At 42.9% G+C, this 26,588-nt stretch overlaps 1 protein-coding gene across 2 annotated transcripts in view; it reads right to left on the bottom strand.

The window, feature by feature from the left end:
- GLIS3 (GLIS family zinc finger 3) overlaps positions 1 to 26,588 on the bottom strand; it is a 443,148-nt gene that overhangs the window by 291,737 nt on the left and 124,823 nt on the right. For both annotated transcript variants that reach the window (XM_026519269.4, XM_026519265.4), the window contains exon 2: positions 4,565 to 4,772. In XM_026519269.4, the coding sequence (XP_026375054.3) occupies positions 4,565 to 4,772 (208 nt within the window). The remainder of the gene's footprint in view (positions 1 to 4,564; positions 4,773 to 26,588) is intronic.

Raw genomic sequence — 26,588 nt, 5'->3', positions numbered from 1 at the left:
AACAAATGGCCTTCGCCTAGCTGCCAATCTCCCTCATGCGAGATTACCCAGATCTTTCCATCTTACAAAGTTCTAATCCACGAAACCTCCCCCAAATACACCAGCTCTCAGAAGAGTCCTCTTTCCAAAGCAGGTGTATACTGTCTATACTGTGCCTTAAATGTAGCCCACTGCTGGTAGCTGTGGGTGTGATCTTCTTCAGGGAAATTCAAAGCCCTTCAACAGAAGGATCATTTCTCTCCCTGGTACCCACCAGAGTATGAGATATATAATAAAGTTTTCAAAAAACTGTTGATTAAGTAAAGGTGAGTAATCAATATAATGATAAATAGCCACCATTCATAGCTTACAAAGCATTTTCCGTACACATTATTGCATTTGATACAGCCTGTGAGGTGAGTAAACTGGATTTTTAAAATAACTTCTATTTTACGGAGAATAGAACTGAGGTTCTGTGACTTCCTCCCACTGACACCACACAAAGAAATACAGACCGGAAGTACAGATGAAGCAGCCCTGGGTAGGCAGCCACCTCGCTAGATCCCATGGATCCTCTGTTGTTCTCCCCACAGCGTACGCCAAATGTGGTCCGTAATGCTCTGCCTGATTAACAGCCCTGCTATAACAGGCTTGAAGTCACACAAGCTGTGCTTAGAACCCACATTTTCTGTTCTCTTTCCGTGACTGTGTGCTGAATGAATGAAAAGTTCCCAAGGACTCTCTCCTACAGCCCCTACTGCTGTGCACACCAGGCCTCTGGGAAAGAGATGGACAAACAACTGTGGTTCTATCAACCAGACAACACCATCTCCATTTCCATATGTTCATCTTCTCCCAAGGATGTTACTTCTAGTGACTGGTTAATTTGGAGCTATAGGAAAGGAAAGAGATATAGCTCAAACAAAATACGACCAATATGAAAAACTCTGACACTGTCAGTGAAACAGGCTAAGGCTACTGGTGTGGCAAGAGCTCAATGACTCTCGTGCTGCCGTAAGGGGCGTGATGACCAAGCTGGATTGCTTGGTTCAATGCCAAGTTCAAAAGAAATACTAACGTACAGATCATATGGAATTCCTCAAACTGATCCTCAAGAGAATATATATTATCTCTGTCACAGAATAGACTAGTCCTGGTCTATCTGTAAGTTCTCATCTACGCGCCTGGGCAAATCCCCCAGAAGTAGCACTGCATCTGAAGACAGTATGGCTTTGTTAGCCGTTAGAACCAACAGACAGTCCCGAGTCCATTCTCAGCCCCCTTGGCCTCCTCTGAGCTTTGCGGACATACTCCAACCCAAAAGGAAACCTACCACCAGAAATCACCTCCAAGAATGTCTAGTTTAGGAGAGAAAAATGTGGTGCCTTTTGAGATCCAGAATGACATTTTTAGACTGATGGCTGCACTTTGTAAATGACAAGCTTAGTGACTCTAGGCAAGGCATTTAGACTTTGTGTGTCTTGGGTCCATCATCTAGAAAACAGAGGTAATACCTGCAGGTGGTCTATGAAAATTCAGTCATAAAATGTAGAATCACAATGTGTGTGAAACACTAGGAAAGCCTGACATTTACAAAACCCACGCCAGTACTGTCCAATCTCTCCTGTTGCCCAGCTTTAGCTGCATTGGTATGTGAAGTCTCTGTATGAAGTTATCGTATCCGTCCTTGCCATTTTAGGGTAAACGCATACAATGGCCTCTCTATTACAGAGTTTTGGCAATGCCTAAATCAAGAATGGTTTCTGGATCTTCAAGAAGGTGAGACGTAGTTTGCATTTATCATTCAGTGGGGCTAGTGGGGCTGGTCAGGAATGGTTGGGAAGTTAATAAAGGCAAACATACAGCATTAGGGCACATTGTGCACCACTGCATTAAACAGAACCCAACAAAGCTACAGAAGAGCACTTTTTCCAAAATGAGCACTCCAGAAGACAAATAGTCAAAGGAAGTCAAAAGAAGAAATACAAACAATAAATCTATGGAGACTATTCAATATTATCAATAATTAAGAAAATTCAAATTGAGATAAAATAACAATTTGCACATCAAAATGGCAAAAGGTATCAAAACAATAGTGCCTAGTATTTAGTAAGGAAACAGGAACTGTCAGACTACTGGTGAGTGTATCAATGGGTAGAATTTGCTGCAGGGCAGTCTGGGAATACAGAGCAAAAGCCTCAAAACTGTATATCTCTTTTAACTCAGCAAATTTTACTTCTAAGAATTTATTCTCATAACCAGAGATTTGCAACAGAAGATCTACAGAATTGGTCCAATACTGAAACAAAGGGAACCAACTGAATGCCCAGTAATAAAAGATTGATAAAATTTATAGGGTTTTTTTTTTGTTTGTTAATAAAATGGAATCTTGGGCAGGAAGAAGCCATTATACGATGCTGAAGATTTTTACTACAGAAGAAAATGTTTCTATTAACTAAAAAAAAAAAAGGTAATTATAACACCATGCAGGTAATTATAGATCAATTTGGTGGAAAGGAAAACCTGTGCTTATCATGAATGCGTTTGCGGGTAACGAGAAAGGAGTGTATCAAAATTGCTCCCGTGGTTGTCTGTGGGTGGTGGGGTTCAGGATGACTATCATTGACTACCTCGTGCTTTTCCCTACTTTCCATATTTTCTACAAAGAATAGCAATTACAGAGATAATCAGGAAAAACAATAAATTTTACAGCTTTCTAGAGGACAGCCATCACTCACTGCGAATAGTGCATGCCCCCCTCCCCACCCACTTCCTTCTGGCATGTCTCCAATGGATAACACACAAAGATGATTCTCTCTCCGTCTTCTCTTTATCTTCAGAGAGCAAAATGCCCTCAAGTTGCACTGCTGCCTCCTATCCTTTCTTTCCTCTGACGGAACACACAAACCAATTTAAGGATCACAAATAAATGCAACCTTCCCAGATTGCTAAAAGTAATTTCCATACTTCACCAAGCCACCCGACCTCCCAACTCCTGTTTCTTTGCTCATCCTGCCAAAGAATTATTTCCATAGAAGGACTCACAGAATACATAGTCAAAAACACATGTCAATGCATCTTTAAGATGCTGTCCTTTAAAGATATAAAATTATGCTAAGGAATCAAATATGCCAGAAAACACTGAGATAATGACCCTTCTCTAGCCGACCCATGAAAGGGACTGCATAAGGTACACGGCTGGAGCAGCGTGTGCCTTGCCTATCGTCACTTTCTCCATTAATTATGACTCTCTGCCTTCAAGGCATGGGCTGGACTTGCCACAGACAGGAAGCTGAAGGCTTTCCAATGACACCTACTCCCTGAGTACAGTTAATTTTACATGCAACACTCAGCAAGTCTGAGGAGTCCCTCAAGGCATAATCATCAATGGGAAAATGACAGCAGCAGCTTCCCATCACAAAAATTCTCAGGTGAAAAACAAGTTTCCATCTCATGAAAAAAGTGGTATTAAAAAAAAAAAAGGATCCAGGAATATGATTTCTGAGCCTCAAGTAGTGGCTGGGAGGACAGGGCAGAGATACAAGAGGGAAAAGGACACAGGAGGAAGAGGAGGAAGGATGGGAGGAGACATGGGACCCCACAACTGTGAGACACCTCAGGAGATTCCATCCTCTGAGAAGAGGAAGGAGAGGGCCCTTAGAGTCCAATTCCTCTGCAAAATCACAGCTACAGCAGAGCCAGGACTAAGAGGTAAAAACTCTGGATCAGGTTTCTCCAAGAAGGCTACTTATAGGAGACGAAAGAATTCATTTCAAACATGGAAATGGACCTTCCACATTGCACAGTATTTTGGTTTTACATCCCCTATAATATCAACCTTGAGAGATAGAAAAATGTGTCTGAAGGGGTGACTTCCCTTTCCTATTCAATTCTCTCCCCTACAGAATGACACACAGCATTTAATGGACCCACTTATTCTGGCATCTAATCAGACATCGTGTTGAAATGCTATGTACTTCATGCCGGAAAGTGTGTCTTCCGAGACACGTCATGAAGTCTCGAAATTCATGACTTCCCTCTTTACATTCCCTACCATCTCCCTAAACCTCAACTACTGTATTGTGCAGACAGTAGGTACTTAATAGATATTCGGGTGGATGGGTGGATGGATGCACAGACAAAACAGATGGTAAACAGCAGCCTGGGGACACTGCCACACACACCCTGGAAAACGAGCAGGTAAGAGACGTACGTGGCTCATCGCAATTCTCTAGCCAGGACAGGGCGAGCTTTACCAAAGTGCTGCATTTACACACTGGGCTTTCGTCACAAAGGCCCGAAAGTCTCAAGCTGGGCATTAACTACACTCATGCTATAAGACAGCAGGTATGAAACCATTCTTCCCAATTAAGATGATATTACGACACATACTTCGTTTTTACACACATTCCCCTACAAAGCTCAAATTGAAAGAGTTGCTGGAGTGAGTATATGTGTGTGTGTACGTGTGTGTGTGTGTGTGTGTGTGTGTGTTGTGTGTGCATGTGTTCAGGAAGGGAAGGGAAAACACATGTGGGGTGTGATTATACCATAAGAAGGGAGAAAAAAAAAAGTAACATGAGACCTGGTATCTGAAGGAGGTATATTCAGGTTGGCAGCATTCATTGCCCTCTGTAAGCTAGGACTGATCTGGTTGCATGCTGTAGAGACCTGGCTTGCTGGAGGTGAATTGGGTCCCAGTCGCTGAACCATCATGGGACTGCTGGTGACCACTAGATTGTTGCAGCTGCCTTTTCCAATGGACTTGCACTGAGGCCCAAAGCCAAGAGCCCCTAAAAACAAATGAATCAGGTTAGCTTTCATGTCCCTTACATCAGAAATCAGTAAATACACACATGTGCCCACTTCTATCAGGACTCCTCTTTAAAGACAGTCCTTGGATCACCTTTTTGTTCATTTTTAATATTAGTGATACCAAAAGCTTTCTGTATTTCCAAAGCCACTGCTACAATAAAAATCCTTTGATAATCACCATTCATACAAAATGTGCTTACATTTTGCTCCTTCCATGTAGAAGTACCCAGTTATTAAGAATCGCATTTTATCATCTTCCTACCTAAAGGGTCAAGGTGGTAAGTAGATGGGATTACTTATAACTAGAAGTTTCTTCTAGAATAGCTAATATCTTGAATTGCCCAGCAAGGAAAATTGACACGGCCAAACAACACTTATTTAACTGGTTTACTTCCTCCAATTCTGGCCTTCCAAAAAGTCTCTTTAAAGGGATATAGTCTGGCTGTGTCTCTCCAATCTTGATTTCTCCTCTTCATTCCAGTACACTGTCATTGGACATAGACCCAATTAAAAAAAAAAATCAGGATGAAAGAGCCATAAACAAAACACTCATTCTAAAAGCAGCAAGGTAACCAAATTCAACATAGATTTATCATTTCATTAGTAACAATCTTCAAATGTAGTAAAATGTGGTACATACCCAAAGGAGGAAGAAAAAAAAAGAAACCCACAAAAATCTGTGTCATTACAGAGAAGTGAAAAGCAGGGAAGAGAAAGTCAAACACAGCCATGACTCATTTATAAAAAATAATAATAATAATACTGGTTGAATCATTCTAGACATTCTTTTCACATGGATGTACTTTTTCAAACATTTTTTTTTTCAAACTACCTGGTCAAGTCTCAATGACTGTACACTGTGTTCCCATTTCAAACAAAAATAAATATGATGTCAGATTTTAACAAATTAGACTCAAATTTTCTCACCAAATTCCCCATATTTCTCATTGATATATTTGGGATCAAAGTAAGTGGAAAATCATCACAGTAACTTTCCTTAGCCCTAGGGGACATAATTTCCTATTTTGTTTTTCCAGAAATTAAATCAATAACCAAAAAATGACTTTGTCATCTTTTGTAACATTCTCTTCCAAGAGCCCACAGAACTGAAGGATAAACAAGACCTTAGAGCAATCACCATGCTCTCATCAATGAAACCACATCTCAAAAATGCTGAGAGAGTTGCAGTGTTTTTAGTTGGCAGGAACCTGCTTTTTAGTCCAGCCCTCTGGGAAATCCCAGTGGTAATTCACTTGCCCAAGGCCACACAGGCATTTAATGACAGCGCAGAAATGGATTCCACTATGGGGTATTTTCATGGTGCTGTGTGTTTAAGTCTAGGTACTGGATGCTTAGTTTCTTCCTTGGATACTTGCCAAGATCATGAGCTCCAACAGAAATTTCTCTCCGATTTTTTTATCAGACACATAAACCAGAACCTTCCCCTCGCCCCCTCCCCCCGCCACTTCTATCTGATGCATCTGCTGGAGCCTTGTAAGACTAATCATAGATAGCCTCTCTGTTTTCATAACTCATAGAACACTGTACCTTCAGGTCTCCATCTTGACACCAAAAGTAGTGCGTACATTTTTACGCAATGATCATAAACTTAGTATCTTTATAAATTCCAATAAGCTACATGTCATTTGCTTTTCAAACTCCCTTTTTTTACCTCAGGAAGAGGCCACGTGGTGATTCGGAGCCTGGTCCGATAAGTGAGACACGTGAATTACCTCCCCACTACTAGCCACTGCTATGAAAAGCAACATCAGATGTCAGGTATTCTGTTAAATTCAATATCATCTATTCATCTGTCATTTAATGCCTCTTTCCTTCTCAGTAAAAAGGTACTAATATCTACCTTTAAAACAAATACATATTAACAGCTGCAACAGCACGACCAAGAAACACCACTTCATGACAAAGCATATTGATACTTTCTTTCATCAAAGCTCAGGTGCCATATATTGTCAGGCGCAGTGTTATCTGATGTGCCGGTAAGAACATGCACTGCAGTGGACCTAGCGCATGGTATCAAGATTTCATAGATGTTCTGATGTGGAAATACACACACCTCAGAATCAATAAATACAAATATGATTGCTGAAACTTTTCATTTAACCTTTGTCTTGTTCATGCTCTCCTCTCTGCCTGGAACACCCTTACCCTAACTTATCTACCTACTGAGCACCTCTCCATCTTCACACTCTCGACTCAAAGGCCACCTCCTCTCCAACTGTCCCTCCCCCACTGCCAGCTGGGCAGATGTGGCCAAGCCTTCTTTTTGTTCCCCCACCATCTCTCATAACACATCTGCCTCAGCACCTTTAAGGAACTGTCACGTTGACACACCTGTCACGTCCTCCTCCTTTGTACTTTATTGCTTTTGGAAGACAAAGACCTTGTCTGAGGCAGCTCTGCTTCCTCGGCACCTAGCCCAGGGCCTGTACCAAGTACACACCAAAGTGTGTCAGTGAAGTTAAGAACGAATGAATGTGGATAGAGAGAACAGATTAGTGGTTCCAGGAAGAGGGGCAGGGAAGGGGACCTAGGGTTCCCAGTTATAAAATAAATAAGTCCTGGGCATGTAATGTATAGCACGGTGACTATAGTTAATAATACCATATTGCATATTGAAAGTTGCTCAGGGAGTAAATCTGAAAAGTCCTCATCACAAGAAAGAAAAGGAAAACAATGTGTGTAACTATGTGTGGAGACGGATGGTAAGTGGATTACTGTGGTGATTACCTCACAGTGGGTATAAATAGTGAAGCACTATGTTGCACACCTGAAACTAATAGGATGTTACATGTCAATTATACCTCAATGAACAAAAATTTTAATGAATGAATGAAAATAAAAGACAGTTGTACATGAATATTAAATACTCACACATTATTTCCACTGAAACCCTCCTGGTTTGCTTTTTTAAAACAGTGCCAGTTTTCAAAAACAAACTGCAACTCAGTCACTCCCTTGACACTCCACAGCGCTGAGAACTAGGTCCGAACTGAAGATGAAGCCCGTGGGGATCACAATTATAAACCCGTCTTCCTAGGCAAGACTTTTACACTGGTCAAGGCTGCCTTTGTAACCTGCTAGCCTGGAGTCACACATTCCGATGATCTTCCCACTCTGTAATCCAGAGACGTTGAGCCTCCCCTTCCCAGTATCCCCATCGCTTTGGCTACACCACCTCCTACTCCCAAATTCACTGGCCACCGCGAACCTCATCTAACCACAGAGGAATGACAGCTTCTGAAAGGTATCATAAATGGCACTCTTGAAGATGAGGGTGAACAGTAAATTTATGGGAAACAAGTAATGTTTGTGGCACAGCTGTGAGAATGTTCTGGAAAATGGCATCGTCTGTCTCACAAGTGGAGGCAAATAATAGCTTGACCAAGACCTGACGGTGCTCCGTGCAACCATCCAACCCTAATGTTGTTTTCATAGTGCCAAACGTAATGAGCACCACCAGACTGCGTGGAACCACGCTGTGCTCTGGGGTCTTGGGGTCTGGGCCCTGGAGACAGCCTGCCTTGGGGCTGCCCCCCCCCACACACTGGCCATGTGACAGGCAATTACCTTATCCATATGCCTTCTCACCTGTAAAACGGGAATAAAAATAACACTGCCTCTTAAGATTGTCCTGCATCTCGATTGCTTACACACACAAAGGACTCTGAACACCTTCCAGTACATATTAGGTATTCAATGGATGTTAGACGTTATTGTCATGACTCTTACTATTACTGTTCATGCCCTCACTGCTTTTTTGTTCCACTCTCTTTCTTGAAGAAGAAAACAGTTCCTTGCAATTCTTTGCACAAAACAAGATAGTAAATGATGCTATTTAATTCCCTACCCACTTCCAATATTCTCTCAGCTTTAAGGCTCGAGCCAACTTTTTTAAAACCAGGTGTCACCACAGATAGAAGAAAAGTTTTCAGCTGGCCAAGTTTGAATGTTCCTTGGCTTGTCATTCCCTGAAAACAAACCATACAGCTTTTCTGTCTACCAGATGTGCCAACTCCTTGTGTGCTGGTTTTCGTTTTGAAATACCGCTTATTTTTAGAGACTGCACGATGTTTTTTAAAACTGTGTTTACTGCTCAAATAAGGATCCAAATAGATGGCCTTCTGAGTACTACATACATTCTAGCCAAGATCACTGCGTGCTGGTGGGGAGTGCACATGTATCGCATTTCTGAGTTTCTGAGCTGAGAGGTCATCCTAGCAGGGGCATGTTTTTAATTAACGTCTTCATTAGCTAAAAGGGTTCGCTTGATGTCAAACAGTTAATTGTGTCACAATTACCCCTGCTGAGGCTACATCCCTCAGAAGGATTTTTGTTTACCCACTGGTTTCTCTAAAAATGACACAAATATGGAGGGGGGACAGAAATGGCATATATACGGGAGGGGGCTAGGGAGAACTAATCAAAGTTTCTTTGGTTGTTACTGCTCATTCAACTGACACTTATCAAAGGCCAACCACAAGCCAGGGAGTCCCTGGAGACTGATAGACAGAGTCTCTGCCCCCATGGAGCCCTCATTCAGGCTACAAAGATGGACACCAAACCAACTATTCATTACAGAGAAGAGGTGATCCTGCTTCTAGGCTGGATCATAGGAGATAACTTTCTTTGCAGGTCAAACATGATCGAATAAAAGCAATTTCTATATGGTTCAACCTAACACAAATGCAGGGTGTTACAGAGACAGAAATAATAATACACATTAGGATTTGAGTCCTGCCTCCCCAACTCACTGGCTGTGTGACATTGGGCAAGGTCTTTAAAGTCCCTGTGCCTCAATGTCCTGTTCCCTAAAATGGGGACAGTAGTAGTAGTACCTAACTCATAGGGTTGTTAAAAAGGATTAGAAAGGTAAGTATATATTAATATACCCCTTACCACCATATACTACCAACATAACATACACACCACACACTACAACATAACATACACCACCACACACTTCCAACATAACATACACCACCACACACTACCAACATAACATATACCACCACACACTACCAACATAACATACACCACCACACACTACCAACATAACATACACCACCACACACTACCACATAACATACACCACCACACACTTCCAACATAACATACACCACCACACACTTCCAACATACACCACCACACACTTCCAACATAACATACACCACCACACACTTCCAACATAACATACACCACCACACACTACCAGCATAACATACACCACCACACACTTCCAACATAACATACACCACCACACACTTCCAGCATAACATACACCACCACACACTTCCAGCATAACATACACCACCACACACTAGCGGCATAACATGCACCACCACACACTAGCGGCATAACATACACCACCACACACTAGCGGCATAACATGCACCACCACACACTTCCAACATAACATACACCACCACACACTTCCAACATAACATACACCACCACACACTAGCGGCATAACATACACCACCACACACTTCCAACATAACATACACCACCACACACTTCCAACATAACATACACCACCACACACTTCCAGCATAACATACACCACCACACACTACCACATAACATACACCACCACACACTTCCAACATAACATACACCACCACACACTTCCAACATACACCACCACACACTTCCAACATAACATACACCACCACACACTTCCAACATAACATACACCACCACACACTACCAACATAACATACACCACCACACACTACCACATAACATACACCACCACACACTTCCAACATAACATACACCACCACACACTTCCAACATAACATACACCACCACACACTACCAGCATAACATACACCACCACACACTTCCAACATAACATACACCACCACACACTTCCAGCATAACATACACCACCACACACTTCCAGCATAACATACACCACCACACACTAGCGGCATAACATACACCACCACACACTAGCGGCATAACATACACCACCACACACTTCCAGCATAACATACACCACCACACACTAGCGGCATAACATACACCACCACACACTAGCGGCATAACATACACCACCACACACTAGCGGCATAGCATACACCACCACACACTAGCGGCATAACATACACCACCACACACTAGCGGCATAACATACACCACCACACACTAGCGGCATAACATACACCACCACACACTTCCAACATAACATACACCACCACACACTAGCGGCATAACATACACCACCACACACTTCCAACATAACATACACCACCACACACTACCAACATAACATACACCACCACACACTTCCAGCGTAACATACACCACCACACACTACCAACGTAACATACACCACCACACACTTCCAGCGTAACATACACCACCACACACTACCGGCGTAACATACACCACCACACACTAGCGGCGTAACATACACCACCACACACTTCCGGCGTAACATACACCACCACACACTACCGGCGTAACATACACCACCACACACTTCCAGCGTAACATACACCACCACACACTACCAGCGTAACATACACCACCACACACTACCAGCGTAACATACACCACCACACACTACCAGCGTAACATACACCACCACACACTACCAGCGTAACATACACCACCACACACTACCAGCGTAACATACACGACCACACACTTCCAGCGTAACATACACGACCACACACTTCCAGCGTAACATACACCACCACACACTTCCAACGTAACATACACCACCACACACTACCAGCATAACATACACATACACACCATATACTACCAACATAACATACACACCATATACTACCAACATAATATACACACCATATACTACCAACATAACATATACACCATATACTACCAACATAACATACACATACACACCATATACTACCAACATAACATACATATACACACCATATACTACCAACATAACATATACACCATATACTACCAACATAACATACACATACACACCATATACTACCAACATAACATACACATACACACCATATACTACCAACATAACATACACACCATATACTACTAACATAATATACACACCATATACTACCAACATAACATACACATACACACCATATACTACCAACATAACATACACACCATATACTACCAACATAACATACACACCATATACTACCAACATAACATACACATACACACCATATACTACCAACATAACATACACACCATATACTACCAACATAACATACACACCATATACTACTAACATAATATACACACCATATACTACCAACATAACATACACATACACACCATATACTACCAACATAACATACACACCATATACTACCAACATAACATACACACCATATACTACCAACATAACATACACATACACACCATATACTACCAACATAACATACACATACACACCATATACTACCAACATAACATACACACCATATACTACTAACATAATATACACACCATATACTACCAACATAACATACACACCATATACTACCAATACATCATATACTACCAGTATAACATGTCTATCACCTCTAAGAATCATGGTTTCCTTCCCAGCTTTTCACTTTAAAGCCTTTCAAAACTATAGAAAAGTTGCAAGAATAGTACAATAAACTGTTTGGTCTATTAATAAACTGTGTGTACCTCTTTATCCGTCCAGCTTTCTATATAAGCTTACTGTTATTACTATTAATTTGTTGAACCATTTAAGGATAAGTCACAGATTTTTGTCCCTCACTCCTAAATACATAAAACCATAGCATAATCGTCAAATTCAAAACATTTAGCAAGGACATAATGGCATGTAATATACCATTTCTATTCAAATATTCAAATGTCACCAATTATCCCAAGAACAGCCTGGAGAGCAATTGTTTTCCAATCCAGGATCATGCATTTCAAGGAAAGGTTTTGAGACTCATGCTGAGGTAGTCAGTAAGTCACTGCACATCAGGGCACTGAATGCAGATGGAAAAGTAGAAAAACGGGGGGGAAAAAAACAAATGCAAATAACCACAACACTTATGAGTATGGGGGAGCACCCCAGCTCCACCATGGATTGATTGTGTGACCTTAGACAAATTACTCAACCTCTCTGTCCCTCACTGTCCTGATCTCTACAATGGGATTAATACTAGTGCACACCTCACTGAGATGTTTTGAGGGTTAAAAGATCTAACATAGGTCATATGTTTAGTGGCTTGGCACTTAATAAATACATAGTAAGCATTAATTATATTTTATTTTAAAGAACTTATCTCTGGTACTTTCTGATATTGTTTATAGCATCTCTTTTCTCTGGAGTTATCAGGGACTACAGGCTGACACCTCCCTTTCCAAGACCTTCTCCTCAACACACAGTAGACTTGTCCTTCTCTGGATGGGCCCCAGGCTTCAGGCCTCCCTCCTTCCTCATTGCCATTCCACCTTATTCTTAGATTCGCTCCAGCTTTCATTCATATGCCTCCCTAAAACTAGAAATAAGAAATTCTTGCATACTAAACACACTCAGCTTGCTATGTAGTGTTTTGTCAAATGGGTAACGTTTCACTGCTGAAACACAGTAGTGACAACTTAATGACTCTATGTGAGTGTGTAGAGTGTTACTCTGAAATACATCAAGGCATGGGTAAATGGCTAAGAACACCAAATGGTGAGAATCAGAATGACATGACTGGCTTTTCTATTCAGGGGTAAAGCGTTTCAACTTAGCAAATGCTACAAATGTTCAAAACTGCACAAAACCTATGGGAGGTGAGGAATACTGGATATAGGGGCACCTGGGTGGCTCAGTCGTTAAGCGTCTGCCTTTGGCTCAGGGCGTGATCTGAGAGTCCTGGGATGGAGCCCCACATCAGGCTCATCCGCTGGGAGCCTGCTTCTTCCTCTCCTACTCCCCCTGCCTGTGCTCCCTCTCTCTCTGGCTGTCTCTCTCTCTGTCAAATAAATAAACAAAATCTTTAAAAAAAAAAAAAAAAGGAATACTGGATATAGCCTCCTGCCTCCACGGAGCTTACAGTGTGTAGAGACAAGGCATGCTCACCTAGAGACAATCAGATAATGAGACGGGACTGTATGGGATTAAGCACAGAGCTGAATCGTAGAAACAGGCATTCAGAGAAGGGAGAAAAATCCATGTACCAGACAATTCAGCGAAGAAGAATAATTTTAACCACAAAAGCACTTCCCAAAGTTCTTCAGGAAGTCCAAGGGTATTCAATGGAAACATAAGGCAAGGTCATGAAGAGATTCATAGTCAAACAGCTTTTGGAAACCCTAACACAACGAAGGTAAACATGTCCTTATATTACAGAGCCTTTCTTTCAAAGCCTTTAAAAGTGCAAATGCATGTAACGCCCAGAGGAGCAAATAATACACAACAGATTTTTTTTTTCTTTCCTTATGAGCTCACCCAAGGCTAATATTCTAAGAAACACTCTTTGGAAAACAATAAGCTAGAACATGAAGGAAGAACGAGCACATGAACGAGAAGGAGACGCTTGAGTGTAGTCATGGAAACAGAAGGGATGGCGTGTGATGGGGCGGAAGGAAGAGAAGTCAGCGCTGCCTGCAGGAGGAGGCTCTGTCTGAGCAGGAGAAAGAAGATGGACTTAAAGGGCTGCTCTAAGTCACCCCGGAGAATCCGGTGTACCAACTGGACGGTTTGTATTTACCAACAGCTCCGTACCTAGTTGCGTACCAATGTTACCAGGGAAGCTTTTCAAAACTGCAAATTCATAGGCTCCACCTCAAACCAACAAAGCCTGATGACGCTGTTGCGACCGGCCCGACGACACGCACCTGGACCCTGGGCTGTGGCTAGTGGTGTGGCCTGCCAGAAGCCACACTTGCCCAAGAGTAATCTGGAGGACCCAGGGACAAAAGCTGGAGGAAGGAGCTCACAAACCAGAAGCCGGCCACATGCTGGTAAATGACAGAATGAAGAAGGTGACGGTTATGGGAGCGAGTTAGAGTAAGGCTGGAGGTTTCAGAATTGGTAGATAAGGATTCAGGAGATCAAATTTTAAAAAGGAGGGGGGATCCCATAAAGACTACTTTCATGGCCCCATTCCAAAGTCAGTTGGTTCTTCCCAGCCAATGAATAGGCCAAAGCTGAATCCAGATTAATGGAGATTCCCACAAGTCGTGCATTTCTCCTACCACTCTTCCCTTCGGAGTGCAGCTGGCATCTACCAAGTTTACCCCACAAAGAATATAACTTTCACACCAACACTCTGCTAACCTTAGTCAGCATTCAGGAATGTTGGCCCCCAAGTATGGAATCACTAGCATTACTCATTTCATTTGATCCCTGCATTTAATGGAATCATATTTATACCCCAAGAGATTAAAAAATATCATATTCCTTTCTGTACCACTCAGTGCCCTGGATTCCTGGACATGAAGCCTCAATCTATCTCCCCACCACTGGGCACTCCTGATAAGATGCTATTAATACACGGCTCCGAACCACCTCATAAAGATGTAAAGATATATTAAACAACATTCCTCAAGTTTATATGCTAAAGTCCCATCAGTCAGCTATTGTACATCAATTATCAACTAATTAGTACAGAGTGCTTATGCTGACCCTTCTGTTCTCCCTTGTAATGATTTGCCAAGTTAACTGAAAGCTGCTTTGCTCCATAGAGACTCTTAGTTTAGCAAGAGTGTTAAATAAAGTTCACCAACAATTAGCCTAGAAAACCAAAGAGGAAATGTAAGCACATTTTCTGCTTTTCCCTGGACAAATTTTCGAACAGTCCCATGGGAAGAGAATAGGATATATTTGTTAAATAAGCAAATCATGACTCGGAAAGGTGGAAGCAACAGCACAGGCACCATTCAGGGGCGGACTGCTCACCGACCAGGTATCTATTTACGGCGTCCCGGCTCCCAGTGAGAGTACACTCCGGGGAGTGCAGGCACGCAGATGAGCGAGACGATGCTTGCTTACGGTCTAATTTAACAGGTTTAAACCAGGGGAGTGACCTGTGAAAATGAAGGAGTTCAAGATGAAATTCTTACACTGACTCTATAAAGACAGGACTTCCATAAACAATAAGGAAGGCTGGGAGCCAAGGAGGGAGGACGCACACTTTAATGGGAGGAAACTGCCTCTGTGCCCCTTGATCAGGTCGCATTTACTGAGCACTACCTGTGGGCTTGGTGCTGTGCTGGAGGAATGGAGCCTTAGGCCGTTGGGTTCGCCCTCAAAGAGCTTCTGACCAGCTGGAGAGAGTTTTAACCAACACATGGAACAATGAGGGACCCAATCTTAAACTCAGTTGCCATGATGCTGAGCACATAAAGCGTCCAAACAAGAACAAGATCTGTGTAACCTGGAGGGAGCACGTGGACTAATAAGACTTGATCTCAGCCTCTTGATGCTGGAGGAGAGAGAGCAGCCCAAAGAGTGGGGTGGCCAGAGTGAAGCAGGGTAAGTGGCGTGGAGACAGCATGGGCAAGTAGCAAAAATGGAAATGCTAGGGCCAAAATGGCTTCACTCACCCCTGTGTGACCTTGGGCAAGTTCCTTAAACTCTCTGTGCCTCTGTGCCCTAATCTGGAAAATGGAGATGGTACTTGAACCTACCTTCCTAAGGCCGTCTGGAGAACTAACAAGTCAATGTGTGTAAAACACTTAGAATAGTGCCCAGCATACAGGAAGTTCTCTGTGAGCTGTAGGTATTCCCATTCTTATCCAATGATTACCAGATTATATAGATCTCCAAGGCAAGCCCCCTTACCCCCACCAAAAAAGCTATAGTAGGTGTTTAGGCATGGGTGTGGTGAGGGACCAGGAGGGGGAGAGTCCAACTACTTCCAGCACATATGGAGACAGAGCAAAGACTAAAGGCAGGAAACGAAGCTAGGAAAATGTTGCTATGATCTCAGGGTGCAGGGCCGAGGCCCTGGGACAGGTGAGGCAGACGCAAATGCAGAGTAACCCCAAATGACCTTATAAAGGAAACAAAAAAGAAGGTTGTTGAAGGGCCTGTCAGAATTCCAAATTCCAATTCCAGGGCCTGTACTAAGCTCCAAACCCTTCTCCAAAAATCAAGCTCGTGTCTTCCCTGAGCTGTTTCTCCCCCCAAGTCAACAAAAAGCAAAGATGGGATGAGAAATGGCAAAGCTGCCCACTGGTGAGACCCCACACTATATGGACCCATGATGACGACATTGCTGATAGGTGCTTGTCTCTGAATTACTGAATGGTTGGGAATATTATTACTTTGTCTTCCTCTCTCCACACTCCCTACAAACACACACACACACACACACACACACACACACACACACACACACAATATGAAGGGAGTGTAGTCTAAACTACTCAATATAAACCAGTGGAACTTATTTTTTTTTTCAGCATCTAAGAGCCAGTTCAGAGGCAAATCCCATTCACTCCTTCATATTAGAGATAACTTCTTAGTTCTCAAAGCCAAGGCTTATACAGTCATCACTAAAAGCTACTAGACTAACCTTTGTTTTCCCTCAAACAGTAATTCCTCAGAACTGACCAAAGAGACACATACTTTACCATAAATATTTTCTGTTACATATGCTACATAGGCTTGCAAGTCCAGATGGGATGCCCAGAAGCATCAGACCCAGAGAAAAGGCAGATGATTATGGAGATTACACCTTCTTACATTAAAAATTCAGTCACCCATCTTCTAAGAACCAGACAGTACCCAGCTTCCTACACCCAGAAGTCCCCCCGGGCTGCTCAGGTGCCTCATCAGCCAGATACTTTTTGCCTCTAGGCTGTAGATTCTGGACTCAATGCTCCAAAGCCCATTAGCAGCCCAGGTATATGGCAAGAAAATTTGTTGAGCTAGGATTTGTGATTTGTGCTCCTTTGTCCCAGAGGGGTTATTATAAGAGAGCTAAAAGTAGATACTGTTTGACTGCATCCTCTTTCCCAGTCCTGTGTAGAACCCTAAATCTACTGAGATTATCCAGAGCATGGCCCCTGAGGAGAAAGCCAGGAGAAGGGGAGAGTGCCCGAAGTCAAGGAAAGCAGTGTGTGTGCTGGGGGGGGGGGGGGGGATCATGGCTGTATGACATAGGTACAAAGGCCAGACTCTAGGTCTGGGCTCCCAGCTCCGGGAGCTCCCTGTGCCCAAGCGATGCATACAGCAGTAACTTCTGGACTTGGCCAGTGAGCACCTCAGCAAGAACCCGTGGACCATGAGTCAGGAGAGCTCTTGAAATGTTCTGTTCTGTACAAAGATCCTGGGATCTTGTCTCACCCTGGCAAGGCATTAGGCACCCCAGGCAAAAATGACTGAGATTAGATTTCCTGCTCATCAGCAAGACAGGGTCCTGGAGTCTCATTTTTTTTTTTTTAAAGATTTTTTATTTATTTATTTGACAGAGACAGAGACAGCCAGTGAGAGAGGGAACACAAGCAGGGGGAGTGGGAGAGGAAGAAGCAGGCTCATAGCAGAGGAGCCTGATGTGGGGCTCGATCCCGGAACTCCAGGATCACGCCCTGAGCCGAAGGCAGACGCTCTAACCGCTGTGCCACCCAGGCGCCCCTGGAGTCTCATTTGTTTTGATTTAAAGGAAATAATTTTAAAAAAATATTACGTGTACATGCACTAGTGAAGTAAACTACGAAGGTATCTCTAAAATATTTTCAGGGAGGGGGAGCCTAGGTGGCTCAGTTGGTGAAGCGTCTGACTCTTGGTTGAGGCTCAAGTCATGAGCTCAGGGTCAGATCGAGCCCTGTATCAGGCTTTGTACTCAGCGTGGAACCTGCTTGAGATTCTCTCTCCCTCTCCCTTTGCACCCCCCCAATTGAGCATGCGTGCATGTGCTCTCTTGCTCTCTCTCATAAAATAAATAAATAAAAATAAAATATTTATAGTGAGGATGACTGTTTAGACACTAATCTTAGCAAGATCACTCTAAACTCTAAATTCTCAAAATATAGTCCATATAATTTGCATCCAAATACACCTACCCCATCTAGTATATAAAATCACTTAGTGCTTAGAGATATGCATGTTTCGGAGTCATGGACTTTGAGAAATCAAATTATGTTTTAAGGCTGAAGAATTAGTGAGAAAATAAATCACTTTTGTTGAATTTCATGGGTATCCCCTTCCCTTTCTTCTCTCTCATAGCTGTTAAACACTAGTTAAGCCAAACCTACTCTCTTAGGTACTCATCTTGTGAAATATCCAGAAAAAAACAGTAATAAAAGGGAGGTATATCTTTTCTTTGGTCTTCTCCTGTCAAGCATACCAAGCTTATCTGTGGTGAAACCATCTCAAGGTTCAAAAGAGATTTTGCTCCTTGTTCAGAATTCTAGGACCAAGGGAATGGACAACTTTTTCCTTCACTGTTTAAACACAGTGAGCACCTTTGTTTGGAAAGATTTTCCCACTACCTTCTTTCAAAAATGTGTCAGAACGGTTTGGGGGAGGGTGGGAACATATGGCGGCTGGCATGGTTGTTATTGTACCTCAGGTGAGCCGGCGGAGGGATGAAGATTGAGAAATCCTGCTCCGTGAATACCGGCTGCTCTGTCACCCGACACCAGCAGCACAAGGAATTGAAGTAACACCTCCGTCCAGAGGAGGAAAGAATAGAGTCCTAAAGAAATTTGTAAGGAAGACATATAATTCAGCTCGACTGATTTGTTTTTTGACACGTAGCCTTGAAAAGAACAATTTTGCCTCAGAGTCTTGGCAAATGCGAAGTGATTTTTTGATACGTTTTAACATGCATTTTACTAAATGCGTGAAGAGAGAGTGAGGGAGAGAAAGGCCAGGTATCCAAAGACAAGGAGGCTGTCAGGTTTCTCTTTTCTGTGTCATTTTTGTTTAGTCGGTCAAATGAAAATTCAAAACCATATAATTAGATGGTTGTTTATACATGATTAAGCATGAGCTCATTGGACTTTACACGCCAAAAAGTCAGAGATGTGGTTAAGGGCAAGAAGGAACTATTAATAAAAGGAAATAAAGCTGTAATACATTTTTCACTTATGAATAAAAATAATTCAAAGGTCTCTAGATGGAAAAAGAGAGGAAAAAAAATCAGCCATGAGTAGGGGCAAGAAACCAGATAATTTTATAAATGGTTAGAATTCATGTGATATAAAACATAAACCACTGGTACAAAAAAGCTTTTCCTCCTCTATGATTCTAATCCTATTTTTGTTTCTCGTAAACATAACTCACAATGAGAACATAACAAAACTTACCTGTATTATATTTCTTTAGAATTGTTCTGGGAAATATTTAAGCAAGAACATGTTGTGCATTCAGAAGAGTTACTTGTTCTCTTCATAACTGTCTTCACCAGTAATCCTCTCTGGAGAAACCAAGAGCAGTCTGCTTCCTTGAAAAAGGCAAGCATCCTTCATTTTTCACAAATGCAGAATTTTTCTTCCCCAAATGAAGTGAGCCCATCGAAAGCAAGGTTTAACTGGCCATAAACTTCACACAGGTAAAGGAGACCTTCCCAGATCCCGCAGAGAATCTGAGATCATAGCTTGGGGCTCTCAAAAGTGGTGAATCAATTGCTCACAGAGATCAAACACTGAGCTCTGGATGAGGTCCGTGGGCAAGACTTTCCAGGCGAGAAAGAGAAGGAACTGATCCAGGATCAGCCTACTAATTTTGGTCAGGTCTTTGAGCCACTACTACAACATCTCCCTACTGGGAATATATACCCATCTGGGTCACCCCCAGACGACACCCAGGCAAACACCAAACAAACCCCAGACACCGTGTGACTGTGTGTCCTATATTCAAAAGCAAACAACTCCTTGGGTTGTCAAAGACTGGTACCTTCGCACACGACTGCTGTGATACACAGTAGAGCCTACTGATCAGAAGGAGTAAAGCCCACGGGAAACCCAACGGACAGTCCTTAAGACTCAGGTGAAAATGAATGTACTAACACTCAAAAAGCCCACAATGCCTACGGAGCATAAACATTGACTTGTTCGACCTCTGAGAGCAATGTCTCCATGTCACATGAGTTCCCAGTCTGTCAGAGGGACCTTCCATCTCAACCACCCACCCCCTCGGCCCTCTCCTCTCCTCTCCTCCCCTGCCCCCACACCTCACACACACAATATGAACATCAACCAGCTCTGACTCCCACAGTTATCATCAAACCTGTACATACATACCCACCCACTGAAATCTAAACAGAATGTACTTTATTTGAAGCTATATGATAAACTGCAAAACACAGAAACTCCTTAGAAGTTCATTTCCAAGAAACTAAGATGATCATAGAATACATCTCTAAAAAGGCACCGATATTTGAGACAAAGCACAATATTCACAACTAACTTGTCAATGTTAACTTACAAAGCCTTGTGCATTACCTATGTGTTTTACGTGAAATGTGTACTTTGTTCCAAAGACACTTTTTAATTATTGACCTGATTTGGTCAAATAAAGTTCTTAACATACTCATTTAGTGTTAAAATCCACCCAAAGCTGAGGGAAAAGTACCCTTTCACAAAACAAATTCTTGTTGAGCCAGAAATTCATGGCTTCTTGTCTGTAACACTGAAGGAAGAGGGAAAATCTTGCTAAATTAATATATATTGATTATTCGAAATAGTTTAATATCTACGATAGTTCCAGATAAGAAATGTGATAATTTATTTCTAAACAATGTGTGGCATGTAACTCAAAACCGCTTTTCATCAATAATTAATATTAATAATTAACAAGTATAAACAACAAAAATACCTCTTGGAAATGTTTCAACCCGGCCTTTTCCTCATTCCACAGCCTGCCTGTTGCCCCCCTTTACCCTCTATGTGGGGTTAATAACTAAACTTCCCTCCTCCTGACATGCAACACTACCCCGCAGCAATCTTCCCAAGAATGTGTGCACAAATGCATAAGATTGGAAAGAATAAAAGTCTTATCAAAGTCACCTGAATCTGGCAAACAGATTTCTAAATTAGCATCTGTGGTTACAATCCCCTCAACAGTGAATTAGATTTTGCTCCAGTACAGAAATTCATCCCAAACACCTACGCTCCTACTTACAGATGGAATGTCTTATGTCTTTAATCCAGGGATTAGCCTCGTAATAAAAATTAAACAGTCCTCTAGATAAACACAGTGGAAGGGGAGGATAATGCAGAAACTGCTCATTTAAAAAGAGGCCAGAGCCAACGCGCCAGGATTTTATTTGGCAGCTGCTCTGAAGAGCAGCCAGTTTGACTTTTAAGAACGACATTGTTTTCCTTTCTACATGCTGATTGTCTGCGGAATAGCATCCTCAGAGTCCGAGGCATCTCCTACACCAAAGGTGCTCCACCCTCTGTCTCGTAAGCTTTCTAGCCACCTGCCCTAGCACCCGATGTTCACATTCGTAAGTCCACTGAAATTCCTCTCTTCCGGCCATTCATTCCTTCACCAAACTGAACACGACGCAGGTAGTCCCCTAAGTTCCTGAAGTTCAACATCATGCTGTCTTGTAATTTCTTACAGCACATACGAGTTCCATAATCCCTGATCCCCTTCCTCCACGTACCTCCAACCTCCATTCGGTACGTTACCATTGTTCCTCCCGAAAAATGATCCAAATCCTCAGGAAATCACCTCACGCTTAAGTTATGCGTGTTCCCGGGCTGTGTGGCCACTGACACTTAGAAGGGCTGGGAGTAAGAAGCACTCCACCTGGGGAGCTTCTGTACCATAGTGTCTGCTTGTGTCAAGGTGTGGGGAGAAAGGTGTTTCCACCTTTTTCTTGGCTGGGGGCCTCAGACGGCTGTGCAGAGTAATTTGCCTAGATTTCCAGGGCTACCTGGCTCTTTGGCTTCACAATGTCCTGGCAGGCACATTCAGGGACAGCTAGGACGTTTAGCAAAGGCTGGTGTGCCGAAGAGAAAAGCATCTGACAAATGCAGCCAAGGGAACAATGTCTCCCTTCAAGTGGAAATGCTGGTGAAGTCAGCCAGCACTGGCCGCACAAACAATACTGGGCAGGTCATTAACTTGCCTGGTTCAGACGGCGGCGATGAGCTCACCCACCTTTCTGGAAGTGCTATTTTAGCCGCTGAGTTTATACAAATAAAACCCATAATTTTCTAATGGCTAAACTAGGAATGTGTTCGAAAATAGCTAAGTCTCTGAGAACTCTGCAAAAGCCACACAGGGAACTCACGAAGGTGAGTCTGCAGTCTGCTGTTCAAGTTTGCATACATCTTTGTAATTGCTACATATGTATTACCTCGAAAATAAGCAACCACAAAAGCAAACGGGAATTTTTCTTTTTAAGTTAAGTAGTTACTGCTGCATTGTGTTTTCTCTCTCTCTTTTTACCTTTTGCAAAAGAAAAAAGTAAGTTAGTCGTTTACACAAAGGAGTTAACATTTAACCTGAACAGTGAGTGCTTTAGCTCTCAATTCCTCCCCCCTCTTTCTTATTATAGTGAAAAGAGGTCCAGGAAAACTCTTACTACTTATCACAGATCCTGGATGAGATCTGACTCTATCATTTTGCTTGCGGCACTCAAGGAGGCCCCAGGTCCTTCACACACGCTCCAGTCCAGGCAGCCCAGAATCCCTGCCCCCCTGCTCCTACCCCACGCCCCACACTCCCCATCATTAAAGATCAGCTCCAATGCCACCCCCTCTTTGAAACAAACCTTCCAGATTCTTGCCTCCTATCCCCAGGTTAGGGTGCTTTATCCCCCCTGTAAAACCTCAGGTCAGTTATGTTTGCATCTTTTGTGTTACTGGCCCCTTCCACCTTATGTACTGGCAGGTCTACGAGGATAGAGAATGTGCCTGACCTGTAATGCCCCACCCCTCACTCCCAGCACATCAATGTCCTGCACAGGGCAGGCGCTCACTCAGTGGACAGGTAATGCCCATGGCACACACTTAGAGCATCTGAGTGCGGGGCCTCTATTCTGCACGTGCGCGGGGAAGGGCTCCAAGGAGAATAGCATCTTATTATTTAAAATAGGGCGGTTGCTGGCAGGCCTAGACATGCAGTGGCAGAGGGGATGCCCCTTTTCTGCTCTCTTTCTGCCATTCCTAACCTGTTCTCCTCTCTCACTCCCCCCCCCCCAGATGACACCCCACGGCACACACAGTTCTACCCTATGGATGCGGCAAACTGTTGGCCTTATCACCTTTTCTGTGAGGCCCTTTATGGAAACAGGAGTGTTAGCACACTTCTCTCTCCTTGCCTCTCTCCTTAGCCCCTCAGAAGTACGAGGATAGAGGTGCAGAGGTTACCTAGATATCGACACGGTGATATTTCCTCACCAAGAACTTACACTCTTGCTCGCACCTGCTAGGTTACCTAGATATCGACACGGTGATATTTCCTCACCAAGAACTTACACTCTTGCTTGCACCTGCTACTATTACTACTATTAACAACAATAATAATACATCTGTACATGAAAAAGACATGAGAGCTAACATTAATGGAAGGCTTACTTTGTACCGGGGAGGATGTCTGGCTCTATGCTCGGATGGACCCACTCACTTCACAACACAATCCTGATTATTACCATCCCATTTCTCAGAGAATGCAATCTGAGGTTCAAAAAACACAGTAACTTGAGAAAAGTGAGGAGTCAAACCCAGTTAGTCCCACTCCAAAATTACGTAAGGATGTCTAAGCTCATCCATTCTTAGCCATCACCCTCCACACAACTGGACAAATACTACTAAATGGGGAGGAGACAGGACAATCGGACACTGAGTCTTCTCCCAACACTTGAACGCTCATGCACCCACAGCATCTAACATCCTGGTTTCCACATGTAAGCAATAGTCAGGAATGATACCTTAACTGGTTTTGTGTAGGACCCATAAACGGTGTCATGTGTGCACGCATAAACAGGGAACACTCTTCTAACTTCCACAGTAGTGGTTAAATGTCTATTATATGACCCTTCTCACTTGCAGGAATTTTTGGTGGATAACATGAACTTCGTTTGTTCACTCATTCATCCAGTGGTTAAACGGTATGGTAAGAGCAGCTAAAACATAGATCAAGAGAATTACAGCACACACTGATGTCTGGTAAAATAAGGTAAGACCACAAAGCTGCTGGGACATTGAGGAGGACATGCTGGTGATCACGATGGTGATCTTTAGGAACACGAAATGAAAATACCCATCTGTATACATCTTACTACAGAAGGGGATTACTAATCTTCTCTTCATTTAACAGTGTTGAGTGCACACAATTCATCAAAATATACAGGGTTATAAGAATAGGCAGACATACACACACAGAGAGAGACAAGCACAAAGACAATTACACAATGTGTCAGGGGCAACAAGAAATAAATATGAGGTGCCCTGAAGGGGCAACCTCCCACACAGTCCAACATGCTACAGGGACCCTTTCTGCTAGAAATCAACCTATCCTTAGAACAATACAAATAACTTTAAAGGGGGTCTTTTCTAAAAACGCTGCCTCAGCAGGGCGCCTGGGTGGCTCAGTCGGTTAAGCATCTGCCTTCGGCTCACGTCATGATCCCAGGGTCTGGCATCGAGCCCCGCATCGCTCAGCAGAGAGTCTGCTTCTCCCTCTCCCTCTGCCCCTCCCCCCTACTCATGCACACACACGCGCTCTCTCTCTCTTGTTCTGGCTCTCTATGTCAAATAAATAAATAAAATATTTAAAATTCTGCCTCAGTAACACAAGATTTTATCTTTCAAAACTGCCCTGACATAAAAGCAGAGTCTAATCAGCTATCACCTGCCCCCAGGCATGTGGCCGCTCTCAGCTTTCACTCTGCAATAAAAAGGAGGAGAGAGATGTGGAGGTATGGGTGGGTGCAGTCAGTGATATGGAGATGAGGGGATAGGCCAGAGTCAAGTCACAAGGCCAGGAAGCCAAGTTTGGTCTGTGGCTATGCAACTGTGTGAACCTGACCAAACCACCTAGACTAAACCTCCTTGTCAAGCCTAGCTTGGTGAGATCATGTAATAAATTATCTAGCCCCTAGCTGGACAAAACCCAGATGCTCAGCAAGTGTTAATTTTCTTTCCTACATGCAGATCACAAAGAAAACCTTTCATCTCTCATAATCTAAAAGACTAACTTTAAACCAGAATAAATAATGAAATCATTTCAAGGACTTCCTTCATGAGAAAAGATGCATCCTTGCTCCCCCCACGCTTTGAATTCATAGATGTACATGCCAAGAAGGAATAACAGAAATCACATTTCCAACCTCCTTATTATACAGGTGGTAAAATTCAAGTCCAGAGAGGTACAGTGACTTTCCCCAGGACACACAGCTAGTTAACAGCAGAATCAGGACAAAAATCCCAGTAGTTAGGCGCCCAACTAACCTCCTTTTCTACTGTATCCTACTACTTTCATGGGACTGTCAGTTATAAATGATGCTTAATGGTGCAAATACCTCTGAGGCAGTTAAAAATGTCTTTCGCCTTCAAAATAGAATGAAGATGGCAGATGGTGGGGCTCCTCCTACACAATGAGCATTGAATTTGGGACAGGAGTGTTCATGAAGAGATGAACAGTCGGAGGAGAAAAGGAGTAAGCACAGAAGAGGGGATCAGGAGTGAAGAGGGACACAGAGACCCCCTACCTTACAAATGTGCCTAAAGAGAAGTCCCATTTCTGTCCATAAATTGAGTCTGAAAACGTCCCCAGACCGATTTCTCCTTCCCTTTGTCTCTAAGCCTAGAGGATACAAAAGACACCACTCTCCCAGATCAGACAAAATCTATGAATTTTCAGGAGCGAAGAGAAATGAGATTGTTTA

This window comes from Ursus arctos, unplaced genomic scaffold (genome assembly GCF_023065955.2).
Source record: "Ursus arctos isolate Adak ecotype North America unplaced genomic scaffold, UrsArc2.0 scaffold_33, whole genome shotgun sequence".
In the NCBI taxonomy this organism is placed as follows: Eukaryota; Metazoa; Chordata; class Mammalia; order Carnivora; family Ursidae; genus Ursus; species Ursus arctos.
Note: the sequence above shows the minus strand (reverse complement) of the source record. Positions and strands in the feature narration are given on the sequence as shown.